The sequence below is a fragment of the Lepidochelys olivacea genome, assembly GCF_965140295.1.
Source record: "Lepidochelys olivacea isolate rLepOli2 genome assembly, chromosome: 5".
Classification (NCBI taxonomy): Eukaryota; Metazoa; Chordata; order Testudines; family Cheloniidae; genus Lepidochelys; species Lepidochelys olivacea.
In genome coordinates this window covers 82,289,081-82,311,597 of record NC_140415.1, presented here as the reverse complement: position 1 = coordinate 82,311,597, position 22,517 = coordinate 82,289,081, and the positions used below count along the sequence as shown (strand labels likewise).

At 43.6% G+C, this 22,517-nt stretch overlaps 1 protein-coding gene and 1 long non-coding RNA gene across 6 annotated transcripts in view; one reads left to right on the top strand and one right to left on the bottom strand.

The window, feature by feature from the left end:
- Window positions 1–1,533: 1,533 nt before the first annotated feature.
- LOC311521083 lies at window positions 1,534–22,517 on the bottom strand. 2 transcript variants are annotated; one of them, XR_014711777.1, is made up of 3 exons: window positions 21,728–22,517; window positions 2,808–3,043; window positions 1,534–2,061 (listed from the first exon to the last, which is right to left on the bottom strand). It is a non-coding gene; the product is annotated as an uncharacterized lncRNA (long non-coding RNA). The 2 variants fall into 2 exon arrangements; XR_014711778.1 differs by lacking the exon at window positions 21,728–22,517 and adding an exon at window positions 13,546–14,167.
- The window catches only part of FBN2 (fibrillin 2), a 254,563-nt gene continuing 252,699 nt past the window's right edge, over window positions 20,654–22,517 (top strand). For 2 of the 4 annotated variants that reach the window (XM_084629192.1, XM_084629191.1), the window contains exon 1: window positions 20,654–21,459. In XM_084629192.1, coding sequence (XP_084485318.1) covers window positions 21,242–21,459 — 218 coding nt within the window. In that variant the 5' untranslated portion in view covers window positions 20,654–21,241. The remainder of the gene's footprint in view (window positions 21,460–22,517) is intronic. The other 2 variants (XM_084629190.1, XM_084629189.1) reach the window with 1 other exon arrangement.

The window sequence follows — 22,517 nt, the reverse complement described above, 5'->3', positions numbered from 1 at the left end:
AATAAATCATAGAACTCCTATGATCAGTAATGAGAGTTATTCATTTAAATCCCTCTGCATAACCATAGGATAATAGCCTCTTTGATATGCAGTGACAGTAAATCCATCCCATAATGTTTCATGCCTCTTTTCAAAAGCCCCGCCAACCCGCATGTCTGCCATCTGTGACAGAAGCATGGATCCTGCACAGCTCTGCACTATTGTGATGAGCATTGCGAGCATGGGTGCCTGATCCTGCAGTATTTGCAGAGCTGCCAGAGGAGCCACGGGGAACATGACAATTCCTTCCAGGCTAGCTAGAATTGCATCGTTATGCAGGTATAGGATGATGAACAGTGGCTAGAGGACTTTCAGATGTGCATGGCCACATTCCTGGATGTGTGTGCAGAGCTTGCCCCAGCCCTCCAGCGCCATAACACTAGAATGAGAGCTGCACTGATTGGCAATTGCTATGTGCAGGCTTGCAATGTCAGATTGCTACCGATCAGTCAGGAATCAATCTGAAGTTGAGAAATCCACCAGGGGGTTTGCTGTGATGCAAGTGTGCAGGGCCATTAATTGCATCCTGCTACAAAGGACGGTGACTCTGGGCAATGTGCAGGACATAGTGGATAGTTCTGCAGCAATGGGGTTCCTGAACTGTGGTGGAGTGCAAATCCCTATTTTGACACCAGACCACTTTGCCCCTAAGTACATCAACATAAGGAGTTACTTTTCTATTATATTGCAAGCGCTGGTGGATCACAGGTCTGTTTTACTAACATCAACACAGGATGGTCAGGGAAGGTGCATCTTTAAGAACACAGGCCTGTTCCGAAAGCTGCAAGCAGGGACTTTCTTTCCAGACTGGCAGATTACCACTGGGGATATTGAAATGCCAACAGTGACCCTGGAAGACCCAGCCTACCTCTTACTCCCATGGCTCATGGAGCCGCACACTGGTTACCGCAACAGCAGCAAGGAGCACTTCAGCTACAAGGCTCAGCAGGTGCAGAATGACTGTTGAATGTGCCTTTGGCCATTTGAAAGGCTGCTGTGCCGTCTACTCATGAGATTAGATCTCAGTGAAAAAAATATCCAAATGGTTATAGCTGCTGCTGTGTGCTTCATAATATCCGTGAAGCAAAAGTTTCCGTCCAGGTGGAGGTCAGAGGTGGAATGGCTGTCTGCTGATTTTGAGCAGGCAGATACCAGGGCTATAAAAAGAGCTCAACAGGGAGCTATATGGCTCAGGAAGGCTTTGCAAGACTATTTTAACAGTGAGCCACAGTAATGTGTGTTGCTGTAGTGTGTTCTGCCTGGGTTTTTTTGTTTTGTTTTTTTGCATCCCGGTACGAACCTTGTAACGAGTGCTCTGTGTGTAGTAATATAACATTGCAAATGCATCGATTGCTATTATCTGTGAACAATATCAGCCCTGACCAGCCTATGTTGTGAACTAGATTAATTAAGTTTCCATAAATAGACTTTTATTCCAAACCCATGCAAATAGACACATTTATAACTAAATGAAACTTTATTAATACAGGGAAAGGAACCTTTGAAGGGGAAAGAACAGTCATTTTCATTTCACAAACACATACACCAACCATATGTCTCACAGGTCAGTGTATGTGTGGCTGTGATTGTTTGTACTCTCCCCCAGGGTGGAGTGATAGGGGTAATGCAGTGGCCCCGGATACCACTGGGAATGTGGAAGGGGCGGGGTAAGTAGGGAGGTCCCAGAATGCTGTTCTCTATGGGCTGCAGATGGAGGCGAACACAGGTCTATTGAACCTGAAGGTCAACCAGAGTTTCTAGCATGTCTGCTTGCTGCTTGAGAAGTGGTAGCATCTCCTGCTGCACATCTCTTTCCTTTTTCTGTGCTTTTCTCCTCTCCACTCTATCCCTGTCCATTCTGTCCACGAGGGTGATCCTCCAAGCCCTGTGCTTGGTATCTGAAGCACCAGAAGCTTGCAGGATCTCTTGGAACATGTCACCCTGCGTCCTCTTCCTTCTCCTCCTCATTTGGCTGATCCGCTTCACTGATGTAGACAGAGAGGCCCTCCAGGCCATTTTTTGCTGCAAAAGATAAAATGCACAGAGGTACTATTGTGAGTGTATTCACAAGATAAATGGGTGTACTGAACTCACTCCCCTTGATCCACACAAGTTACAAGCACTACATAGAGCAGAGCAGTAGTCCCAGCCATGGTGCGTATGGCCCGGGGGAAGAGGAGGAAGGAGGCAAGTTGGGACAATAAGGGCTGGGGGGTAGCTCAAGGATATGAGTATATGTGGATAGAACAATTGAACTAAATACTGGCACCGTTTTGCACAGGTGGTACTGATTTTAGCTGATATCTCACTCCTGAGGATAACAGAGACTGAAAGGGAACAGCTCTTGCAGGCGCCTGGCTGCAGACTGGGTCCGTATGCTGCTAGCCTGTGTGCTGCAATGGTGCCTGCTGAAGTAATTGCTGAGTGGCATGGGAAAGTGTCCTCCCACAGCAGAAGAAATAAGGCAGCTCTCCCAGAAACCTTCGGCAGAGGATGCAGACTACCTACAGGAAAATTTCCTTGAGATCTCTATGGAGGATTCATGGGACATCCCAATGCACATAAACAAACTGTTCTGCAGGGCCCCCTCTGCCTAACTGAAGAGGGGAATGAGAAGCAGAGAACAACTCTGCCTCTACTGGTTATTTCACTACCTCTTCTAGCATGGTTAAAAAGCATAAATGAATAGATGTGTCCATCAGTTCATTATCAATATCAAAGCAAACTGCAAACTTCCCAGAGGTTCCTTCCCCCTGCATTTAGCTCACCTGTGCTGGACATTATAGGGTCTGGCTCGACTGCTCTGGAGTCAAAAACAGGTCCTGGCTTGCTGTGCCACTGGATCCCCTGATTGCCTGTCCCCCATACTCCTCCTTCTCTTCTTCCTCTTCCAACACCTCCTCCTCACTGTTCATGCCAGAGACCTGTGACTCTGGCTTGTCCGAAGTATCCACGGGGTTCTTGGGAGTGGTGGTGGGCGCTCCGCTGAGGATGGCATGCAGCTCTTTGTAAATAAGAGGGTTAAAAGGTGTTGAGTTAGCTGTCATTATATCACTGTTCAAAAAGGTTTGAAACTTCTCTTTTTTGACTCAATGTAGCTGTAATAACTTCTTTAGCATTAATGAAAATTAAGTGCATCCAAGGAGAGAACCAAATTCTGCTCTGAGTTTTTCCATGTGCAAATCAGGAGTAACTCTATTAAAGTCAGTATTGGTTTTCCAGATAAACCAATCTGCCCATGACTCATTTTTATTCACATTGCCATTTTCCACTACATATGCTTTCAGTGTATCATACCTGCTTGCCCTTATTTATTTATTTTGGATGGATGGAGCTGGCAAGATGATAAAACCTATTGGTACCCAGTGAAAGTAAATTGAGTTAACTGCATTTACAGTACTTTGAGAGTAGGATTTGAACCAGTTAAAGCTTTTAGTCATTTGTGTGTGTGTGTGTGTGTGTGTGTGTATAGAAAATTAATATCCCCCTTCTGCAAAAATAAGGTTTAAATAATTTAACAGTTAATGGGAACTACTTCAGCTCTTAATAGCATGAAGTCCAAATTTTGATTGCTATTTTCCTTCAGTGGTTCAAAGCTATCCAATGGTTCAAAGCAGGAGATGTCATTCTGAATGAAAATCTCTTACCTCAAATTAAAAAGTTTTGTGTAGTCACCTAAATTGTAAGTATGGTGCTCTTCCTTGCTTTATCATATTCATTATATTTGCCAATCAGGTTTGAATATGGGACTGTAGTTGTGTATTGGGGGATGTTACTGAGCTTACATTAAAAGAGGCTGAACTTAGCTCCAACTGGCTGACGTAAAATATTTGCACATAGAAGTTTCACATTACAGATTTTAAGCTGATCACTCTTAAAGGACTCAGTGAGTACTGACATACATAAAACTTCAGGAAAGGCTAAAATTAAGGTTAATGAAGTCTTCCAAAGAAACCTGTTATATCTGAGCTTGTGAAGAGAAAAGAAGGGAAGTTCATTCATCCTCCATCGCTCATCAAATGCAATGGCTGAAGAATAAATCTTAAATCGGTTTTTTGTTTCAAGGATTGTCTTTCCAGCAAGACAAGTAACTATGTTTAGACAAGGTGATATTGTGCTTTTTTTCATATTTCCATGTAAGGGGAAACAATTATTTCGGTTGTGGATGAAAAAAGATATTATCTCTTCATGGACCTATTCCTATGTAGCTTAAAACTTGGTTTTAAAATCCTAGGTAATCAATGTCTTGAAAGTAAATCAACTGAAAAAGTTGTCCTCTCTTCCTTTGTTTCTTAGTATTGGTCAATTTCTCTACACAATGTTAAAATGTACTTATGGCAATGGATATTAATTAGTGTGATGGGGCATCTGCCCCATACTGGTGAAGAAAGGGTTAAAAGCGGCCCTGGGAAGGCTGCGCAGCAGACAGCCAATCAGTGAGGGCTGCAAGGAACAGCCAATCAGGGCAGAGCAGGCCCATTTATAAAGAGAGCTGCGGGACTTAGAAGGTAGTTTTCTCTTGGGAGCCTATGGAGAAAGGACTGGATTTCTGAAGGGTGGATGGAACTGCCAACACCCTGGATGGAGCAGAGGTGGGTTGGGGTGAGTGCTTGAGCTCTAGCCTGACTGGCTGAAAGACTGAAGCCCTGATACATGGGCAGAGAAGGTGCCTAGGGCTACAAGGAAGTGTCCCAGGGAAATGGATGGCTGGGGTTGAAGGAGATACAATGTGTGGCTACTGTATAGAGGGCCGCTGGGTTAGAACCTGGAGTAATGGATGGGCCTGGGTCTTCTCCCTTCCCATGCCACTGAGAGGAGTGGCCAGTGAAGGGCTGCAGTTTGCCACTGAGGCAAGTGGCGAGAACCTTGGGCTGCAGTTGGCCAGGGAGGCGAGTGGCTGGACAGAGGACTGCTGCTCACCTCCCCCCCAGAATTGAGGGAGAATGGAATTTGTCATGGCTGTGTCCTGAAGAGGATGCTGCAATCCTTGAGGTGACACAGGTCTGGAGAAGAATTTATGGCAATGAGACACCACCAGAGGAGGATGCCCTGTGAAAAGACTGAGTTAATTGCCAGCATACCCAGCAGGAGGCACCATGGTGGTGAGTCCCGGCCCTGTTACAATTAGTGAAGAAATTTGTCTTGGGGCTTATCATCTGGGCATCTTCTACCAATCAGACTTAATTACAGAATATAATTAAACTAATTTCTCAATAACCACTCCTAACCCCTATTCCCTAATATCACTAGGGTCTATCAAAACTAGACCAAAGAAATAGGTTTTATATTGTCCTCTGAGGCATGCCAACCCAGGCTGTATTGATCTACCAGAGGAAGCAGGTTCCAGAAACCAGCCTCTTGTCCTGAGAATACCGTGCTACCCATTATTGAAGGTTTGGTCTCTGGAAATGGCAGTGAGGTACTTACAGGATTATAAATATTATGATTGGACATAGGGAGAGTGACAATTCTTCAACTGGCAATGCAAATAATTGGCAATAGTGCCAATGTGCACAGTTTTTTATTGCAAGTCTCATGATATTTTTTGTTTTTAAGCCCAGAAACTTGAGCTCTATGATTATATAGGGATTTCAGCTTTCATTTTTTAAGTACATTTCTAACACTGGTAAAAATCTATAAACAGGAATCTTTCTGACTCAGAAATCAGAAGGCAAATAAAAAAACCCAAAATTAATTTTAAAAACCACTGATTTTAAAAACTGAAATAATCTCAGGATTTTAGGGGCCTGATTCATGAATGCTTAAGGGTGGGTACTGGAACTGCATCCAAAATCATTTGGATCCTATGATGGAATGTTTACCCCACACAGACCCTGAATGGGTGAATGTGGACCTGAGGGGTGAATTATGTTACTTGGCTGCACCTGAAGGGAGAGCCAGGCTTAGCTGGTCATGAAGCCCAGCTAGCAGGAGCAGGCTGGTTTGTATACAGAGTGAAAGTATGTAGCAGAAGGGGTGCTGCAGGTACAGAGGCCCCAGTTCTCTGGGAATAAAGAGGTGGTGGGGAAGAAGCCCTGGGATCCTTGCCTGACTAGAGAAGGTTGATGAGCACCCTGAAAGAAGAGGAGGATTTGGATTGCCATGGAGTGAGAACCCTAGGAGGTGTTCTGTGGTAGCACAAAGCAAGGGGAACTTAAAAGGTGCACGCTTGACAAAACTGTGCTCTAATATATTTTAAGTGCAACAAAATACTTTAGTGGAGATGATCAGAAAATGATGTTTTGAAATTTCTGAGAAATGGAAAATATTGACATGGAAAATTTTCCATGTCCATCTCTATACCAGACTATAACAAATGAGAGAACCTAATGAACAAATATACAATTTAGTCAAGAGATTGCAAAAATATCCAAACATGCCTGAGCTATCCAGAATAGACTCTTCAGCAGAGAGATGTTGGGCTTGAGGGCTTTACAACAGACTCTTTCACAGACTACTCAATATTAGTGAGGTGTAATTCTCTTCAGTGAGAATTAAAACTCCTCTGGTTCACAGTGTCCCCTAGGGACAAGTGGGAACTCACATCAGTAGCAAAAAATTGTTTTTGTAGGTTGTTGCTCTCCAGAAACAACTGGTGAGCTTTGTTGCCAACAAAGATTGTGCAATTAGAACCTGACTAACTATTCTATAGATTTCACTGTATTCCCCCATAGCTGCATAAACTCTACAATGATAAGCAAAAATTAGTGAAATATTCTTGTCTGTAATATAAGAAGATATGAGTCAGAATACACAGGTGGAGGGAAACTGAGTGAGAAGGTGACTTTCTAACCACAACCACATTTTAAGTGACCTAAGTAGCCCCGTGGTTTTAGTACAGGGTTGGGGTTTTTTTGTTTGTGTTTTTTTTTTGTTTACTTTAAGTCAATGACCACTTCTGTTTGGCAACTGATTTTTGTGAGTCCCTTGAGCAGTAATTTAAGAGAGGTTTCACCATACTATATTTACAAACAGGAATCCTGTTACTGGCTGCTGAAAAACAGATCTGGGGTGGAAAGAATCATCCAGTGCACAGCACAATTCACCACACTGAGAATAGAAATTTTGGCCGATGAAACAGTGATAAGCCCCTTACAATTATGAAAAATGCTACATAATATTCTATATCTTTATAGAGCAAACAGGATCTTGGTTTTAAGAGGTTGGGTCAGATTCACCCAAACTGGTGCAAGGTTATATGGGTAAATATCACCACCCCTATACTAGCTAGTCCCCTGAACTCCACAAAGAATCCACCTTGAGGAAGAGAATGTGAGGCCACTATTCTTGCTTAATTTCTACTGGATCAGGACAGAAAAGTTTCCATCTGTCTCCTGGTGGAGGCTGCAAAGATGACCTGCTGAACCAGAACATCCCCAGTTGCTCTGGACATTCCACTCCCTGACCTTGAAAGATGCAAGGGACTGGGCAGGAAGCTGGGTTGTGGCTGATTTGCCCCACCACAGTCTTACCGCTGGTTGTACTTTACACTGATCAAGGGTTTATACCAACAGAAATTGGTATAGAGCCTGGCATGAATTTAGCCTCTTGTCTGAAAGACTCGCATAGTAATCTTATTCTCTGCACTTATTCAGTGCTTGTCATACATAGATTTAAATCACTTTCCAGAGCTGGATGAGAATTATTACAGAACTCTTTACTAAAAATCCTACTTACTGTTCTGATGAAGGAATATGATTGAATGATACTGAGTCTCTGCACACACACACACAACCACCACTTCCTACCTATAGGATGAACTTCAAAGGACAGGACAGTGTTTTTATACGGTTGCAATAAACTCAGTGGGGCTAGATTCTCATCCTAGTTATACTGATATACATTCAGAGTCACTTCATTGACACTAGTGCAACTGAGATCAGACTGACTCAGTGACGGTTCCATTGTTACCACTTCATAACAGTCCTCTTTAAAATATATATATATATATATAAAGATGGATGTGATGTTCATATCTGCACTTTAATCAGAGAATGAAGGCATTTGATTTAAGTGTAGCAGTGAAATGTTAAAACTGGGTCAAAGAAGCCTAAGATCTTTCTCTGAATTCAAAACACACAGTACGTGAAACGTTCTATCCTAATCTGTAAGGGGGAAGGGGTGTAACTAGCATTTCCTCTTCTGTAAATTTTCAGACTGGAATGCAATAGCACATCTGTATGGAATTAACATGGCATCTCTCCCTGGTACACACAGATTCATGTGACTGCACAGCTAAAGGCTGTGATCTTGAGTCCTGATTTGTTTTACCTAGTAAAAACATCACAATTGATTGTACCTATTGGGTACAATAATTAACAACGATATGATCTTTCTTAAAAAAAAAGAGAAGTTGTCAGCCAGCCATGTACTAGTTTTAGCACTTACATCCTGTATTTGTGCTTCAGAGATGCTCTTCAGCAGGCTAAACACCAAACCAAACATTTACAGTTTTAGTCACTGCTAATAGATTCAGGACAATCAAGAAAATAGTGTTATACTTTATCTAAATCATATCTTGGAACACTTCTGATTTTCCAACATCCCAGTTGGTATTCAACTGGTATAAGCGAGTTGCTTTAAAAGTACAGGTTTCAGAGTAGCAGCCGTGTTAGTCTGTATTTGCAAAAAGAAAAGGAGTAGTACTTGTGGCACCTTAGAGACTAACCAATTTATCTGAGCATAAGCTTTCGTGAGCTACTATGAAGTGAGCTGTAGCTCACGAAAGCTTATGCTCAGATAAATTGGTTAGTCTCTAAGGTGCCGCAAGTACTACTCCTTTTCTTTAAAAGGACAGTTGGTATGTCTGATAGAAACATTCCCCACAGATCTTTGGGTGTGATTTCATCATTGCATTATACCAGTTTGACACTGGTCAAGCAATATTGAAATCAATGGAATTACACTAGCATAAAACTGAATTAATGCAATGGCAGAACAGTCATATGTTGTACCATTAAAAGTTAATAATGTATTCCATAGAGATTGAGGAAAAAATAATAGATGTATTTATGCAATCTTTTTAAAAAGTCACATCAACTACCAATTGGACTTCACATGTTGAGTACTTGCAGATTTGAACCCTATATAAATTTACTATCTGACAATATTTAAATGTGCAAGTGGGTCAGAAGTTAGATTTAATCTTCCTTGGGAATGTGTTCATCTGTGTACCCAGGGACTGTCACCATAGTATTTGTGTACTTCAGTTTGTCCTCAAGATATTAAACAATCAGATTCTGCCCAGAATTATATCCCATACACACCTACTGCAGTCAATGAGGCTGCAGTGTGTATAAGTTAAGGCAGAATTTGGCCCTAAAATGCCAAAATCCTGACAATTTTCACCTCATATTGTACTAGGAAAAGGTAAATTTAAGACATTACTATTTTATTTGTTCAAAATCCTCCTAATTACATCATGTTACTACCTAGCCTTGGGCTTACAGAGGATTTTCTGGACTGCCTCCAAGATCTTAGATCTGTGACACCACAGAGTCTAAACAGGCAGAATAGTGTTTGTGTGATACAGCTGCTGGGACAATGAATGCAACAGTGACATTCAGTGAAATAATGGGGGAAATAGAGTTCAGGCTATTACTCCGCATCATGTTATCTAAACTTGTGTAAAGTCAGGGGTATATTATTTCCTTGATTCTTTCAATTGAAACTTTTATGTATTTTTAGCTTCATGCAGCATAGAAAAGCCATGGAGTGTGGCGCTGAGGAAATTCTCAAGTTTTTCAGATGCCCAGTGCAGTCAATACATTGGAACATGTGACTTGTAACAATAATTTCCAGAACTCTTCTGCTGATCTAATTTTACCCAACATCAAGGATTATCTTGAAATTACAAGACTTGGCCTGAATGCAAAAGGTGATTATTGAGCTGATTTTAAAAATGCTGTAGAGTAAGTAATAGGCATAACTCTGTGTGGATACACCACTAAAAATATAGGTTTGAACCCCATGGTCTCAATTCAATGAGATTTAGAACATTTACATTCTTTTTTAAGAGTATAACAATGAGAAATTGAGTTAGCAAGCAGTAACTACAAGAAGCTCACTATTATTTGATTAAAACCTGATCAGGCAAATTCACTGCCCCATTTCACTCCTGTTGCACCACTCAGGGACTAAAAACACCCATAGCATCCAAGAGGGGGAGTCCCACACTGTGAGGGAGTCTCCAGAGGGGGAGAAGTCAGTGCAGCCAGACCTACATCACCCATCCCCATTTTTTTGTGTGCAAACGATTGATTATGGACTTTACCCTTAGATAGAGGCACTACAGCTGAGCAATTCCTTTGTGTATTCTACTTTTTTGTAGAACTTGACTCCTTTCAAAATAGACAACTCTGTAAAGTATTTGAGTATTTAATGGGATGCTGCTAGCTGCCTGTTTCACTTGAGTAAGTATAAGCACACAGTATCCCTATAGCAATTCCCATTTTGTGCATTTAAAATCTGTTAACTCTTAATGGAAAGATGTGCTGCATTTCTCTCAGCAGCACATATGAAGGGCAACTATTTCCATCTACTGATGGACTTCTAAATTAAGAACATTACACATTTGATCTCTCACTTACAATTACTCTGCACACACAAACACTTATAAATGTCAGGTTTTTATTTTCATCTCTAAAAAAGTGTGGAGTGTTCATATGCAAAGTAACCAGTCAGTGCAGGACAGATTCAGTATGCAGTAGGATATGTTAGTACCTAATGTACATTAAGCTGTCACCCTCCTTTTTATCATAAACAGGACCTGTGTGCAGCTGCATTAAGGATATGCATAAATGATCTGGAAAGGGGTAAACAGGGATATGGCAAAACTTGCAGATGATACAAAATTACTCAAGATAGCTAAGTCCCAGCCAGACTGTGAAGAGCTACGAAAAGACCTCACAAACTTGGGTGACTGGGCAACAAATTGCAGATGAAATTCAATATTGATAAATGCAAAGTAATACACATTGGAAAACATAATTCCAACTATACATATAAAATGATGGGGTCTAAATTAGCTGTTGGAATCATTGTGGATAGTTCTCTGAAAACATCCACTCAATGAGCAGCAGCAGTCAAAAACAAAGAATCATTAAGTGACTAGATAGAAAATATATTACCTCTACATAAATCTGTGATATGCCCACATCTTGAATACTGCGTGCAGATGTGGTTGCCCCATCTCAAAAAAGATATATTGGACTTGGAAAAGGTTCCAAAAGGGCAATAAAAATGATTAGGGGTATGGAATGGCTTCCGTATAAGAAGACATTAATAAATTGGACTTTTCAGCTTGGAAAAGAGATGACTAAGGGAGAATGATTGTGGTCTATAAAATTATGACTGGTATAGAGAAAGTAAATAACGAAGTGTTTACTCCATCTTATAACACCAGAACTAGGGGTCACCAAATGAAATTAATAGGCAGCAGGTTACAAACAAAAGGAAGTATTTCTTCACACAATGCACCATCAACCTGTGAACCCTTTGCCAGAGGATGTTGTGGCCAAGAATATAATAGGGTTCAAAAAAGAACTAGGTAAGTTCATGGAGGATAGATCCACAAATGGCTATTATCCCTGCCCATCCTGGTTGGTGTTCCTAACCTCTGTTTGCTAGAAGCTGGGAATGGGTGACAGGGAATGGATCACTTGACAATTTCCTGTTCTGTTCATTCTCTCTGGGGCACCTGGCATTGGCCACTGTTGGAAGACAGGATACCGGGCTAGATGGATCTTTGGTCTGACCAAGTGTGGCTGTTTTATGTTCTTATCTAAGGTGCTTGAAAATATTATGCATCACAAAACTCGATTATCTCTCTTGGTAACTGGCAGGACTGTGGAACAGTCCTTCAATATACTACACACTTATTTATTATTATGATGTATTGACTTATATCTTTTTCTATTGTAGAAAAATGCCTAGAGGCCTCAATGACAAGGCCCCATTTTGATAGGCACTGTGTAAACAATTAGTAAGGTGGTATCCTTTCTCTGAAGACTTGTGCTAAGATGACACATACCCAGGATAGAGAAGAGAGGCAGTCAACATATATAAAAATTGTATACACATGTATAATACATTGTTTAATTTAATACATGCACATCAAATACAACTGGCTACCTCTAACCCTATACATTTTTTCTGTTTTTTAATTGTATTTATTTAGGACTGCATCCACTCTGCCACTGGAGAGGTTCCAAAACAGGTAACGGAAATGGTGTGGTTCTGTTGCACTGGGGCAGGAAGGGGAGCAGGGGCAGGAGTCCAAGGGGCCATGTGGGGTGGCATAGAGTTCAGTTCTGTATAGGGTTATCACATCATCTCAGTGCCTTTTCCTCACACAACACAATGGTTTCCAACAGATTTTAACCCAGTGGCCCCCAACTTTTTACCTTGTGCCCCTTCTCCCCTCTATCTGTGCCCTTCCCCAGCCATGGTTGGGAGCGGTGCCAAGGTTGGAGCCACAGCTGATGCTGGGGCTGGAGTTGTGGCTGGGTGGGAGTCAGAAGCCAAGGCCAGGAGCAGGGGCTGAAGCCAGGGATGGGGCCAAGGCTGGGAGCAGAGTCGCAGACAGGCAGGGGCTGAGACTGGGGCTGCAGCTGGGAGCTGGGGCCATGCCTTGTGGGGGGGAGCCAGGAGCTGGGTGGCACTCCCTCCCAGCTTCCAATGGAGGCTGGCCTGGGCCGTGCTATGCCCCCTGAACTTTCCTCTATGCACACCTAGTAGGGTGCACCCTACAGTTTGGGGACCACTGTTTTAACCATAGTGTCTTCTAGTCCTATAGGAGCAGCTGTTTAGTGAACGTTCTGGGGTATATGTATGTGGATCTGGTCCCTTTTGGTTATGCTAGATACTGGCCCGATTGGTCATGGTGTCTTTTCAGCACATGCTAGTAATTTTGAATCTTTGTTTTATCTGGAGGCAGACTGTATAACTGAAAGTAGCCATTTTCCAATGCATTCAGTTTCCATGTCATTAGCATTTGCACCAGTTTTGGCTGCCACATTATAAAATAAAGAGGTATGGGTTATGGCCTTCCATTTTAGCTCCAGTAACTTGTCATTGTAACATCATCTTTGCCAAGTTACTGACTTCTGGATAGGCTAATGACATATTTTATTCCCAGTCCTTGTAAATTTGGGAGAATGTTCACTGATGAACTGAAGTGTGCAGTTTAATTTGATCTGAAAAGTCCATGTGTGGTGAATATAGAAACTGATGATTACAGATTTACTTTGTATCCTCTTGTTTGATGTCTGAAGTACATGGAACAGCTGTGTTATCAACTATCCACAAATATTAATTTCTATTCCTCTACAATAAACCCACTACTTGATGCTGCTGTGATCTGTGCTACTACTAAGATTTCCTTGTGGAGACTCTGTGGCATTAGCAGATCTCACACTTTGCTACGCTTTAATTTTTTTTCTCATGCCAACCTAGGCTATCACTTCCTTTTGCCACTTTTAACATTTTTCTTTCTCACAATCTTACCTGTATTCAGTGTTTTTGTTTTGTTTAATTATCTGGGATAGTACTATCTTTCCTTTGATCGTGAATCCACCCATTTCAGTTTTAGTGGTTTCTTTATGGCTGAGTTTGAGTTGCATTGTCCTGAGGCCATGCTTATTACTATATTATCCTCACTGTATCTTCCTTTATGGTATCGTCTTTTTGCTTTGTCCATAGGTAGATACTCATTGCTTAGATGCCTTTGTGCTTCTATCTCATCTTTCCTCTTCTGCCTCTTGAAAGGAAAGCATATCCACAACTTCTTTTTCTGGCTTATAGTTGGTTTTCAGTTTACACTGTTGCAGTTTAAGCAACAGCCTCAGAATCACTGGTGTACAATACAGCAGCTTGCTATTATCACTGCTAAAGTCTTTTCATTTTGCATAAATCTAGTGTGTACTTCTGCAAGTACTTTAGATCCATATGTGTTCCCCTATTTCCCTTTTCATCAGCTCCACCTTTAGTCCTGATTGCAGTGTATCTCCAGGTAATTTAACCAGATGGATGCATCACAATGGCATTGAGGAACAGTAGATAAGACACTAGGACTCAGAGGTAGGTTCTCTATTGCTGATCTTGGGCAAATTTAAGCTTTGTACCTTGTTTTCTCTCTGTAAAATGGAAATTATGATCATGTTTAATGTGATTGTAAGTCTACAGAAGAAACTTACTGTACAAGATTGTTACTAAAAAGAAAAGGAGTACTTGTGGCACCTTAGAGACTAACCAATTTATTAGAGCATAAGCTTTCGTGAGCTACAGCTCACTTTGCGAATACAGACTAACACGGCTGTTACTCTGAAGATTGTTACTGTTTACTCTAGCTTAGAACTGCTTCCCTATCTCTTTTCTCCACCCTCCCACCCCATTCATTGGGTGAGTCTCACTTTTTCTCCTAGGAAAAACAAACATTTTGTTTCAAAGGATTAGTTACAACCCACTAGACAATTAAATTAATTTAAAGTATATTCTTTAAGTTTTACTTTTAAATGATTTAAACATGTACACAGCAGCTATGCAGACAAATGATATATATAAATATCCTATCTGTTATAATAAGAGATAGAAATCCAGTATTTTGTGCTCCAAATGTATTTGTAAACTAGATACTGTATAGGATAGCTCTCTTTACATGAGTGGAGTATCTCACCTATCTGTGGTGATCAATGTAGCTTCACTGAAGTAAAGAGAGCTATGTCATTTCACACCAATTTAGGATCTGGCCCAGAGTGTGATGTAGCAGCATTATAACCATATCCAACATAAATGCCTACTTGTGTAAGTCAGCTCCAAATACCAGTGATGTAGGCAGGTGCATGACACTGACCATGCATATGTAACATCTAATTTATTTTATCACTTTAACATATACTATTTTCAAACTTAGTCTAAGTTTTGTGTTATGCTCCTAGTATACTTTAATGAATAAATATTGGAAGATCAAAGTAGTGCAGACCTGCTGTAGCATTAGCAAAGTGGGAGCAAGGCCAGGCCATGGGTAGATCTTTGAAGCCGCAAGCTTTTTTAAAAAAATTATTATACAGTGAGGACCAACCAGATCTCATTCATTTGGGCAACTTTTTAAAGCAAGTTTTAAAGATCTCCATATGGCAATGAAGAATTTGCAAAGTACTAGTACAGTGGTGACAAACAGTGTGATATATGAAAATGGGTAGGAAAACCTAACGTAACAGTGGAATTGGCAAGTTCATTTGACAGCAAGGGTAAAACAAATCATGAATTCTGAGGAAATGGTCCTGCAGAAATGTTTAGATATTGGTGAAAAGGGGTAAATTGACTCACTTTAATACCACATTATTTTTATGTCACTGTTTTATAATTCTTGTGAATGTAAAGTTACATGTGTCTAAATGGATAACTAAGCAATAAGGTGTTGCTTTCTCAAGTATCACCACATCTATACTGCCACTAATACCACCACACCAGTTACCAGTTTTAACAAACATGTCAGTGCTCCAAGACTGTTAACAGGGACAGAGATTGATTGCAAGAAACAATGGCAACATCACCACAGATGAGTGCAAGGGAGAGAGAAGGGATAAAGTGAACTTAAGGAAAAGATATCTGCAAAATCAAGCTGGGTTTATAAAGAGACTAGTCAATTAAGTTGATTGGTCGAAGACACACCTCACCTCTGTTTACCAGAGCTGTATGTATAATCAAACATTCATGTATATTAAACATGAAGATCCCAATTCTGCCACTCTTACTTGCATTGAGGAATTGCCTTGCTCTGCAAGTAGCTCCACTGCAATCAATAGAAGGTTGTAGTCTGGTTCTGATCTTTTGTATAAAGTTGTATTTTCGTTATTTCACTGTCTCTTTTGTTCTATGTCCCTTCATTGGTTCTTTCTACCATATACACCAATCCTCATGTGTATATAGCAGAATCTTTTCAGTGTCTTTTTCTCTTTTTTTTTTCTATTAATCTCCTTTCCTTCCTGTTTTGATTAATGTCTACCTTCTTGTCTCTTTTTCTCACTTCCCTCTTCTGATGTTTTACTAGCTCCAGGGCAGAGTGGGGTTAAATCATGAAAGACTCAAAGCTTGAATCAGGTATTTGAGGTGAAGGGGGAACCAGTGGAGGGACTCCAAGGGTATATCTACATGGCAATTAAAAACCCACAGCTGGCCTGTGCCTGCTGACCCAGGCTCACATTAAGGAGCTGTTTGTTTACAGCATAGATAGCTTGGAATCAGGCTGCAGCCCAAGCTCCGGGACCCTCCTGTCTCACAGGGCCCTGGAGCCCAGGCTTGAGCCTAAGCGTGAACATCTATACCACAATTAAACAGCCCCTTACCCGAGCCCCATAAGTCTGAGTCAGCTGGCATAGGCCAATGTTGGGTTTTTAACAGCAGTGTAGACATACCCCAAGGAGGCTGCTGCGCTCAGGAGTGTGAGCCAGGAAAATATTCAAAATGCTGTTGTCAAGCAAGGTTGCAGTACACAAGGTCCTAAATGAGGACGTTGCAGCAGTTAAAATGGAAATTGTGTGGTGAATGAGTTCCAGCTGTGTGGACAGAGAAGAAAAGGCCCAAATGTGTGGATCCAGCTAGAAGACACAGATGACATCTAAGTTACAGGCTTGAGTAACCGCAAGACTGGTGTCTATAGTCTTGGAGAAGGAAGGGGATGGGCAGGAAAAGTTCAAGAGCCAAATTTTGGCCATGTTGATTTTAACACCTGGACATTGACAAAGGGATGTCAGAAAGACAGGCTGAGAACTCATTTTGGGCGGGGGGGAGGGGGAACTAGATTTGAGTCCTTGACACACTGATAGAAAAGAAAAAGAAGACTTGTGGCACCTTAGACTAAAATTTATTTGAGCATCTGATGAAGTGAGCTGTAGCTCACAAAAGCTTCTGCTCAAATTTGTTGACTTGTGGCACCTTAGACTAACAAATTTATTTGAGCATAAGCTTTCGTGAGCTACAGCTCACTTCATCAGATGCTCAAATAAATTTTAGTCTCTAAGGTGCCACAAGTCCTCCTTTTCGTTTTGCAGATACAGACTAACACGGCTGCTACTCTGAAACCTAATAGTAGTCATGCTTCCACATAAGAGCACTTAGGGGCTTCTGAAAATTCAAGCCTAAAGGTATGTCTACACTAAAACTTATGGCTGACCTGTATCAGCTAGCTCAGGCTGCAGGGTTATAAAACAGTGTAGACATCTGAGCTTGGGCTGAAGCCCAGACTCTTGAACCTGGAGTTCCAGAGCCTGGGCTCCAGCCTGAGCCCAAACATGTATGCTGCAATTGTATAGCTCCACAAGCCAGCTGATACCACCCACTTGTGGGTATTTTTTATTGCAGGGTAGATGTACCCTGTGTGACTTTGGAGCCTAAATCCAACATTCAAAGGCACTTAGCACCTAAGTCTCATTGAGAATCAATAGATAATTCCTAATTTGCTCTATTGAAAGTGGGAGTAATCCACCAAAAACAACCTGACAGACTTTCTGGGACTGAAATATAAATCTCTAATTTTGATGTGTTTGAAATATAATTTCACAATTTACCTCTTTCAGTATTTTTCTTTTGCTCAGTACCTTGCACCCTACTTTAAAAATACTTAGGCTTCCCCTCATACAGTATAAGAGTCCTTTTAGGGAAGGGAAACTTTGAGTCACTGACAGTCTACTTTGATAGTCATCAGCGTGTTCCTGTTACACCTCTGGTGGCTAGGACAGTGATGAAGCTCCTCCACTCCTGTCTGCTTCAGGCAGTCTTTCAATGGTTCCCCAGCTGTGCCCCAGGTTTTTCAGCTTGGCTTCCACAGCTCTTGATATAATCATATCAAAGACTGTCAGTGACTCAAAGATTCTCTTTCCCAGCTTCAGCAATGGTATACTGATATCCTGTAACAGATGAATCTGGAAGGAAAAGAGCTAGACAAGTAGTAGCTGAAGTTCTATGCCATATCTTACCAATGGTGACACAGTTCATGAAATCTTATTTCCTCTCTGAGCAGAAAACAGACAAGTGTAAACTTAGATATATCAAACATTTCCAGTTGAAACTGTTCCATTTAAAACTGACTATTTTAGGGATGTACTCCCCCCCCCACCTACTTGACTTTTTCCAAAAAAGGATCCTTTACTGGGGAAAAGAGTGGGAGGCGTTAAGTGTGTATATATAGTCCTAGTTTATCACCACTCTGAGAAGAGTGGAAAGTTTAATTTGTCATACTATTACTTTGCCATGTTATTTTCAGGTAGCCTCATTTTCACTTGCCTTCAAGTGTCCATCTTACTACTACTCTGGTGATGGAATCAGTTTCCATCCAAAGCACATGACTGATCCATCTCCAGTGCCTCCTGGAAATGATGGTGCTCAGATCCTCTTGGCTGCACTGTCAGTGGAGGACATAATTATAATGTCCTAGCTCCAGAAGAACTAGACCTTTGACAGTATTTGGTTAGCAGCACGGTATTCTTCCCTACATTAATTTGAAACAGCAGTGATTCTTTCTGTCTCTGAAGGCAGACATTGTCTCCAAAGGTCCCTTTCTCCACTTGGAAAGGTGTGACCTAACCTCATACTGAAAGACAGTTTTTACTGCAAGGGAATAATCCTCATCCCTTCCATGGGCCACCAGCCTGTATAATTCTTGGTGGTGCCCCAAATGGGTCCAAGCAGAGCCACCCCCTCCATAGGAGGGATTGGGGCAACCAGTCTGGGCCCTGCACTTTGGGGGGGAGGGGGTGCCCATGCTTCAGGGGGCCTGGCACTGGTAGCAGTGAGCAATCCAGCCCCAGCCTGCTCTGTTCTGGGCTGGATTGCTGGAAAGAGGCAGGGCAGGACCAAGCACTTGGGGGACTAGATGGGAGGGAGGGCTGGAGTAGAGGCAGGGGTTTGGGGGAAGGGGCTGAGTCACTTGCTGCTGCCAGCACCAGCCCTCCACCTCCCAGGCCACTGTGGACCCTGCATCCCCATGAAGCACAGGGCCCCACAAACTGCAGAGCCTGATGCCCCAGTCCATCCTAGGGACAGGATGGCTCTGAAAATTTAAGCCGAAATATTGGTGGAGCTGGGCCCATGTTCCTGACTATTGGTGGAGCACAGGCCCATATAAGTTGCTGCCTATGATCCCTTCTCCATCTCATCCCCACCTGAAAACAGAAGTAAAAATTTTCAGCTCTGTGCAGGTAGCCAGAAGCTACTTGGAAAAAATCCCAAGGATATAGCAGTAGCCATGATAGTGTGAGAAGTCTCCTCAATAGCATTTTAATCACTCAAGACTGTCATAATAAATTAAGAAAACAGCATATCCCCCTTTTACTATCAGAGCAATGACAAATGTTTGTAAACAAAAAAAACAACCCCCCCCCCCGTTTTTAGGTTGGTCAGACTCACAAACCTTTAAGGTGAATCTAGGCTAGTTTTTGAGCACTTGTTCAATTTTCAACAAATTTATGGTTTTGGGTGGAAACCAAGCAAACAGACAAGAAATCAGGTAAACAAGCTGATTCTTGTTTTGATGTTTGAGATGTATTTGAAAGCAACCTCAACAAGCAGGAAAATCCAAGCAAAGTAAAGAAAGTTTTGCAAATCTTAACTTATTATCCAGGCCTTCCAGAGAAGTCACCAAACTCTCATATAAATACACAAGGTTAAAAAAAGACAAAAGATGAAAATCTGATTCGCCTCTAGAGCGCTACAGTCCTGGTGTCCTCATTTAACTGCCAAGGTTTAGCTACTCAACCGCACGCCTCCTGGAAGAATAAACATTCATTGTCTGGGCTCCTCAACGCAACTGCTCCTCCCGCTGGACTGAAATTAGAACAAAGTCAGGCAAAAGGTCACGAGTGGAAAGAGAGCAATTACATGCCCTTTTCACCGCGGGTAACTGTCCAATTTCCTCAACAGACCTCAGCTGCAGGACATCTCCCACCACTGAAGGGGCTGCACTGCAGTTCCCGCCTTGCTGGCCAGATAACTAACCCCAGCTGCCCACCTCCCCCAATGGCAATGCCCCTTATGTGATCAGGTCTGTGGTCTTGCTTGGGAGGGTCGGTGCGTTCGAGATCCACTTCTGTGCCTCAGCGAGAAATCAATCCCCTTCGGGGGCAATTCTGCACCGACTAACTCTGCACACGTCGCTCTAACTCCGCGGCACCCCCACCCCGGCACGTGGCAGCAGAGGGTCCTCGCTACGAGAGCTTGCTTAGGAAAGAAAGCGAGGGACCAAGGCAGCTCTTGCAAAAGCAAAAGAGCCCCCGCCACAGCGCCGTCTCCTGAGTGCCCGCGGCACCGCCCCGAGACACTGGGGGAGGGGGGCGAAGTTATGGAACCGGGGAGCAAGGGGCCTGAATGAAACGACTGACACCCCACGAACCCCTCTCCTGCCTCCCCGCCCCTCCTCCTTCGCATAACCTCATCCTCGCCCATCCCTCCCCCTACGACTTCCTCTCCCCCACAGCCCCTCCTCCTTCTCCCCGTCTCTTCCCGCTGCGCCTCTTCCCCCACCCTGTTCTCAGCCCCTCCTTCTCCTCCCCCTGGCTGCAGCCCCCGCCCATCTCCGGTCTCACCCGCCCAGGCCCGCGCCCTCCTTGCTGCGCTCCCACGTGCTGGGAGCTGCGAGGCTCCCCACTGACTGACAGGCAGGCAGGCAGGCGGCCGCCCTGCCTCAAAACCCTCCAGCGCCTCGCATCCTTCAGCTCGCTCCTCCGCAGAGCGGCTCTCCGGTCCGCGGCTGCAGCGTCCGGGGGCCCCTTCGCCTCCCTGGCCTCGCCGCCTCTCCAGGATCCGTCTCTCAAACCGCCTGCTCCTCGGCCGGGATTGCTCTGCCCTCGGCACAGCTCCGGCGCAGCCTGCCTGTGCCTTAGTGACTCCTCGGGGTGCCGGGAGCTTCGCGGGGCCGGTCTGAAGCTCACCTCGGTCCCTGCTCTTTTGTAAATACAAAGCACGTTGCGGAGTGATGCAGCGTGGAGCCCAGGGCGCCCCGGCGCGTGCTCCCGCCGCGGCTTGCTGAAGGCGCTGTGGAAGAGGCGGCTGCGGTACAGTCCCTCCCGGGCAGGGAAAGAGGCAGCAGCGGCCCCCTGGCCCCCCAGCTGCCGAGTGCTGCGCTCTGAAGACGCCCCCGGAGTGGAAGTTTCAGTGCTTTGCACCCGGCCTCCCTCCTGGTCGGGGTTTCGAGCTGTCCAGTCGCAGGATGGGGAGACAGCGGGGGCTTTGCCCGCAGCTTTATTGCTTGTGGCTGGGCTGTGTCGCGCTGTGGGCGCAGGGAGCAGCCGGGCAGCAAAAGCAACAGCAGGTCCGGCCCGTGGGGGGAACAGACGCCATCTACCCAGCCTCGGAGAATCGGGAGGACGGGGCAGGGGCCGCCACCAGCCGGGTCCGCAGGAGAGGACAGCAGGATGTGCTCAGGGGGTAGGGAAGCACTTCACCGCAAACGCGCTTCCATGCAGCTCACAGCTACTGCACACAATGCAGCACAGCCACCCCCGGGCAGCCCCTTCCCGCTCACCTCCCTGCAGTCCACAAGCAGCGCCGTGTAACCCCTTTCGTTCAGTCCACAACTACATCGATACACCTCGCAATCCCGCCCGGCAGTCCACGCAGCCCCAGCCATGCAAGCCCCAATCCCCACCACCTCAGTGGAATCCATTACCAATCTGTGTAATCCCCACACAGCTACCTTCGCGCAGTTCACAGCGGTCTCCGTGTAACCTCTCCCCGCTTCAAAACCGCTGCTGGTGGCTCTCGTGTTTGTCTTCATCACACATGACATTTCCTTTCAAACTCACTTATTAGTCCAATTTAATGTTGTTGTTTTAATTCTCAATTGTGGCCACGATTTTAAAAAAAAGTACCCTCAGATACTGTGATTATGTTTGAAAAAATAGTTGTTTGCTTGTAAAGGTAAACGTGAAAAGGTGGTGCTAATAACAAGTAACAAATAGGGCTTCAATTTTGTGATCGTGGGTATTACAGCCTTAAAAAAACTTTGAGGTAGACTTTGTTTTGCACGTTAAACGATGTGCTTGCAAAAGAGGATGGTTTTGTTTGGTTTGAGGAAGAATTTGAAGGGGGAGGGCTAGCTCAGTGGTTTTAAGCATTGGCCTGCTAAACCGTGGGTTGTGAGTTCAATCCTTGAGGGGGCCATTTAGGGATCTGGGCAAAAATTGGGGACTGGTCCTGCTTTGAGCAGGGGGTTGGACTAGACGACCTCCTGAGGTCCTTTCCAACCTGATATTCTATGATTAATTTCGGTTTAAGGTGGTGGTGGAAGGTGCTTTTTCTTTGTTTGATTTTTTTTTATTTTGGGTTGGAGGAAGGGGAGTTTGTTTGCTTTTGTTTGGCAGTTCATACAGTTTTTGTTTTGTTGTACCTGGACTGTAGATTCTTTCCCTTCTGCATATCTAAAAAACCTGGATGTGCCTTTACATTGACCGACATTTTTGTGTGCACATTTATTTGTATGTGTG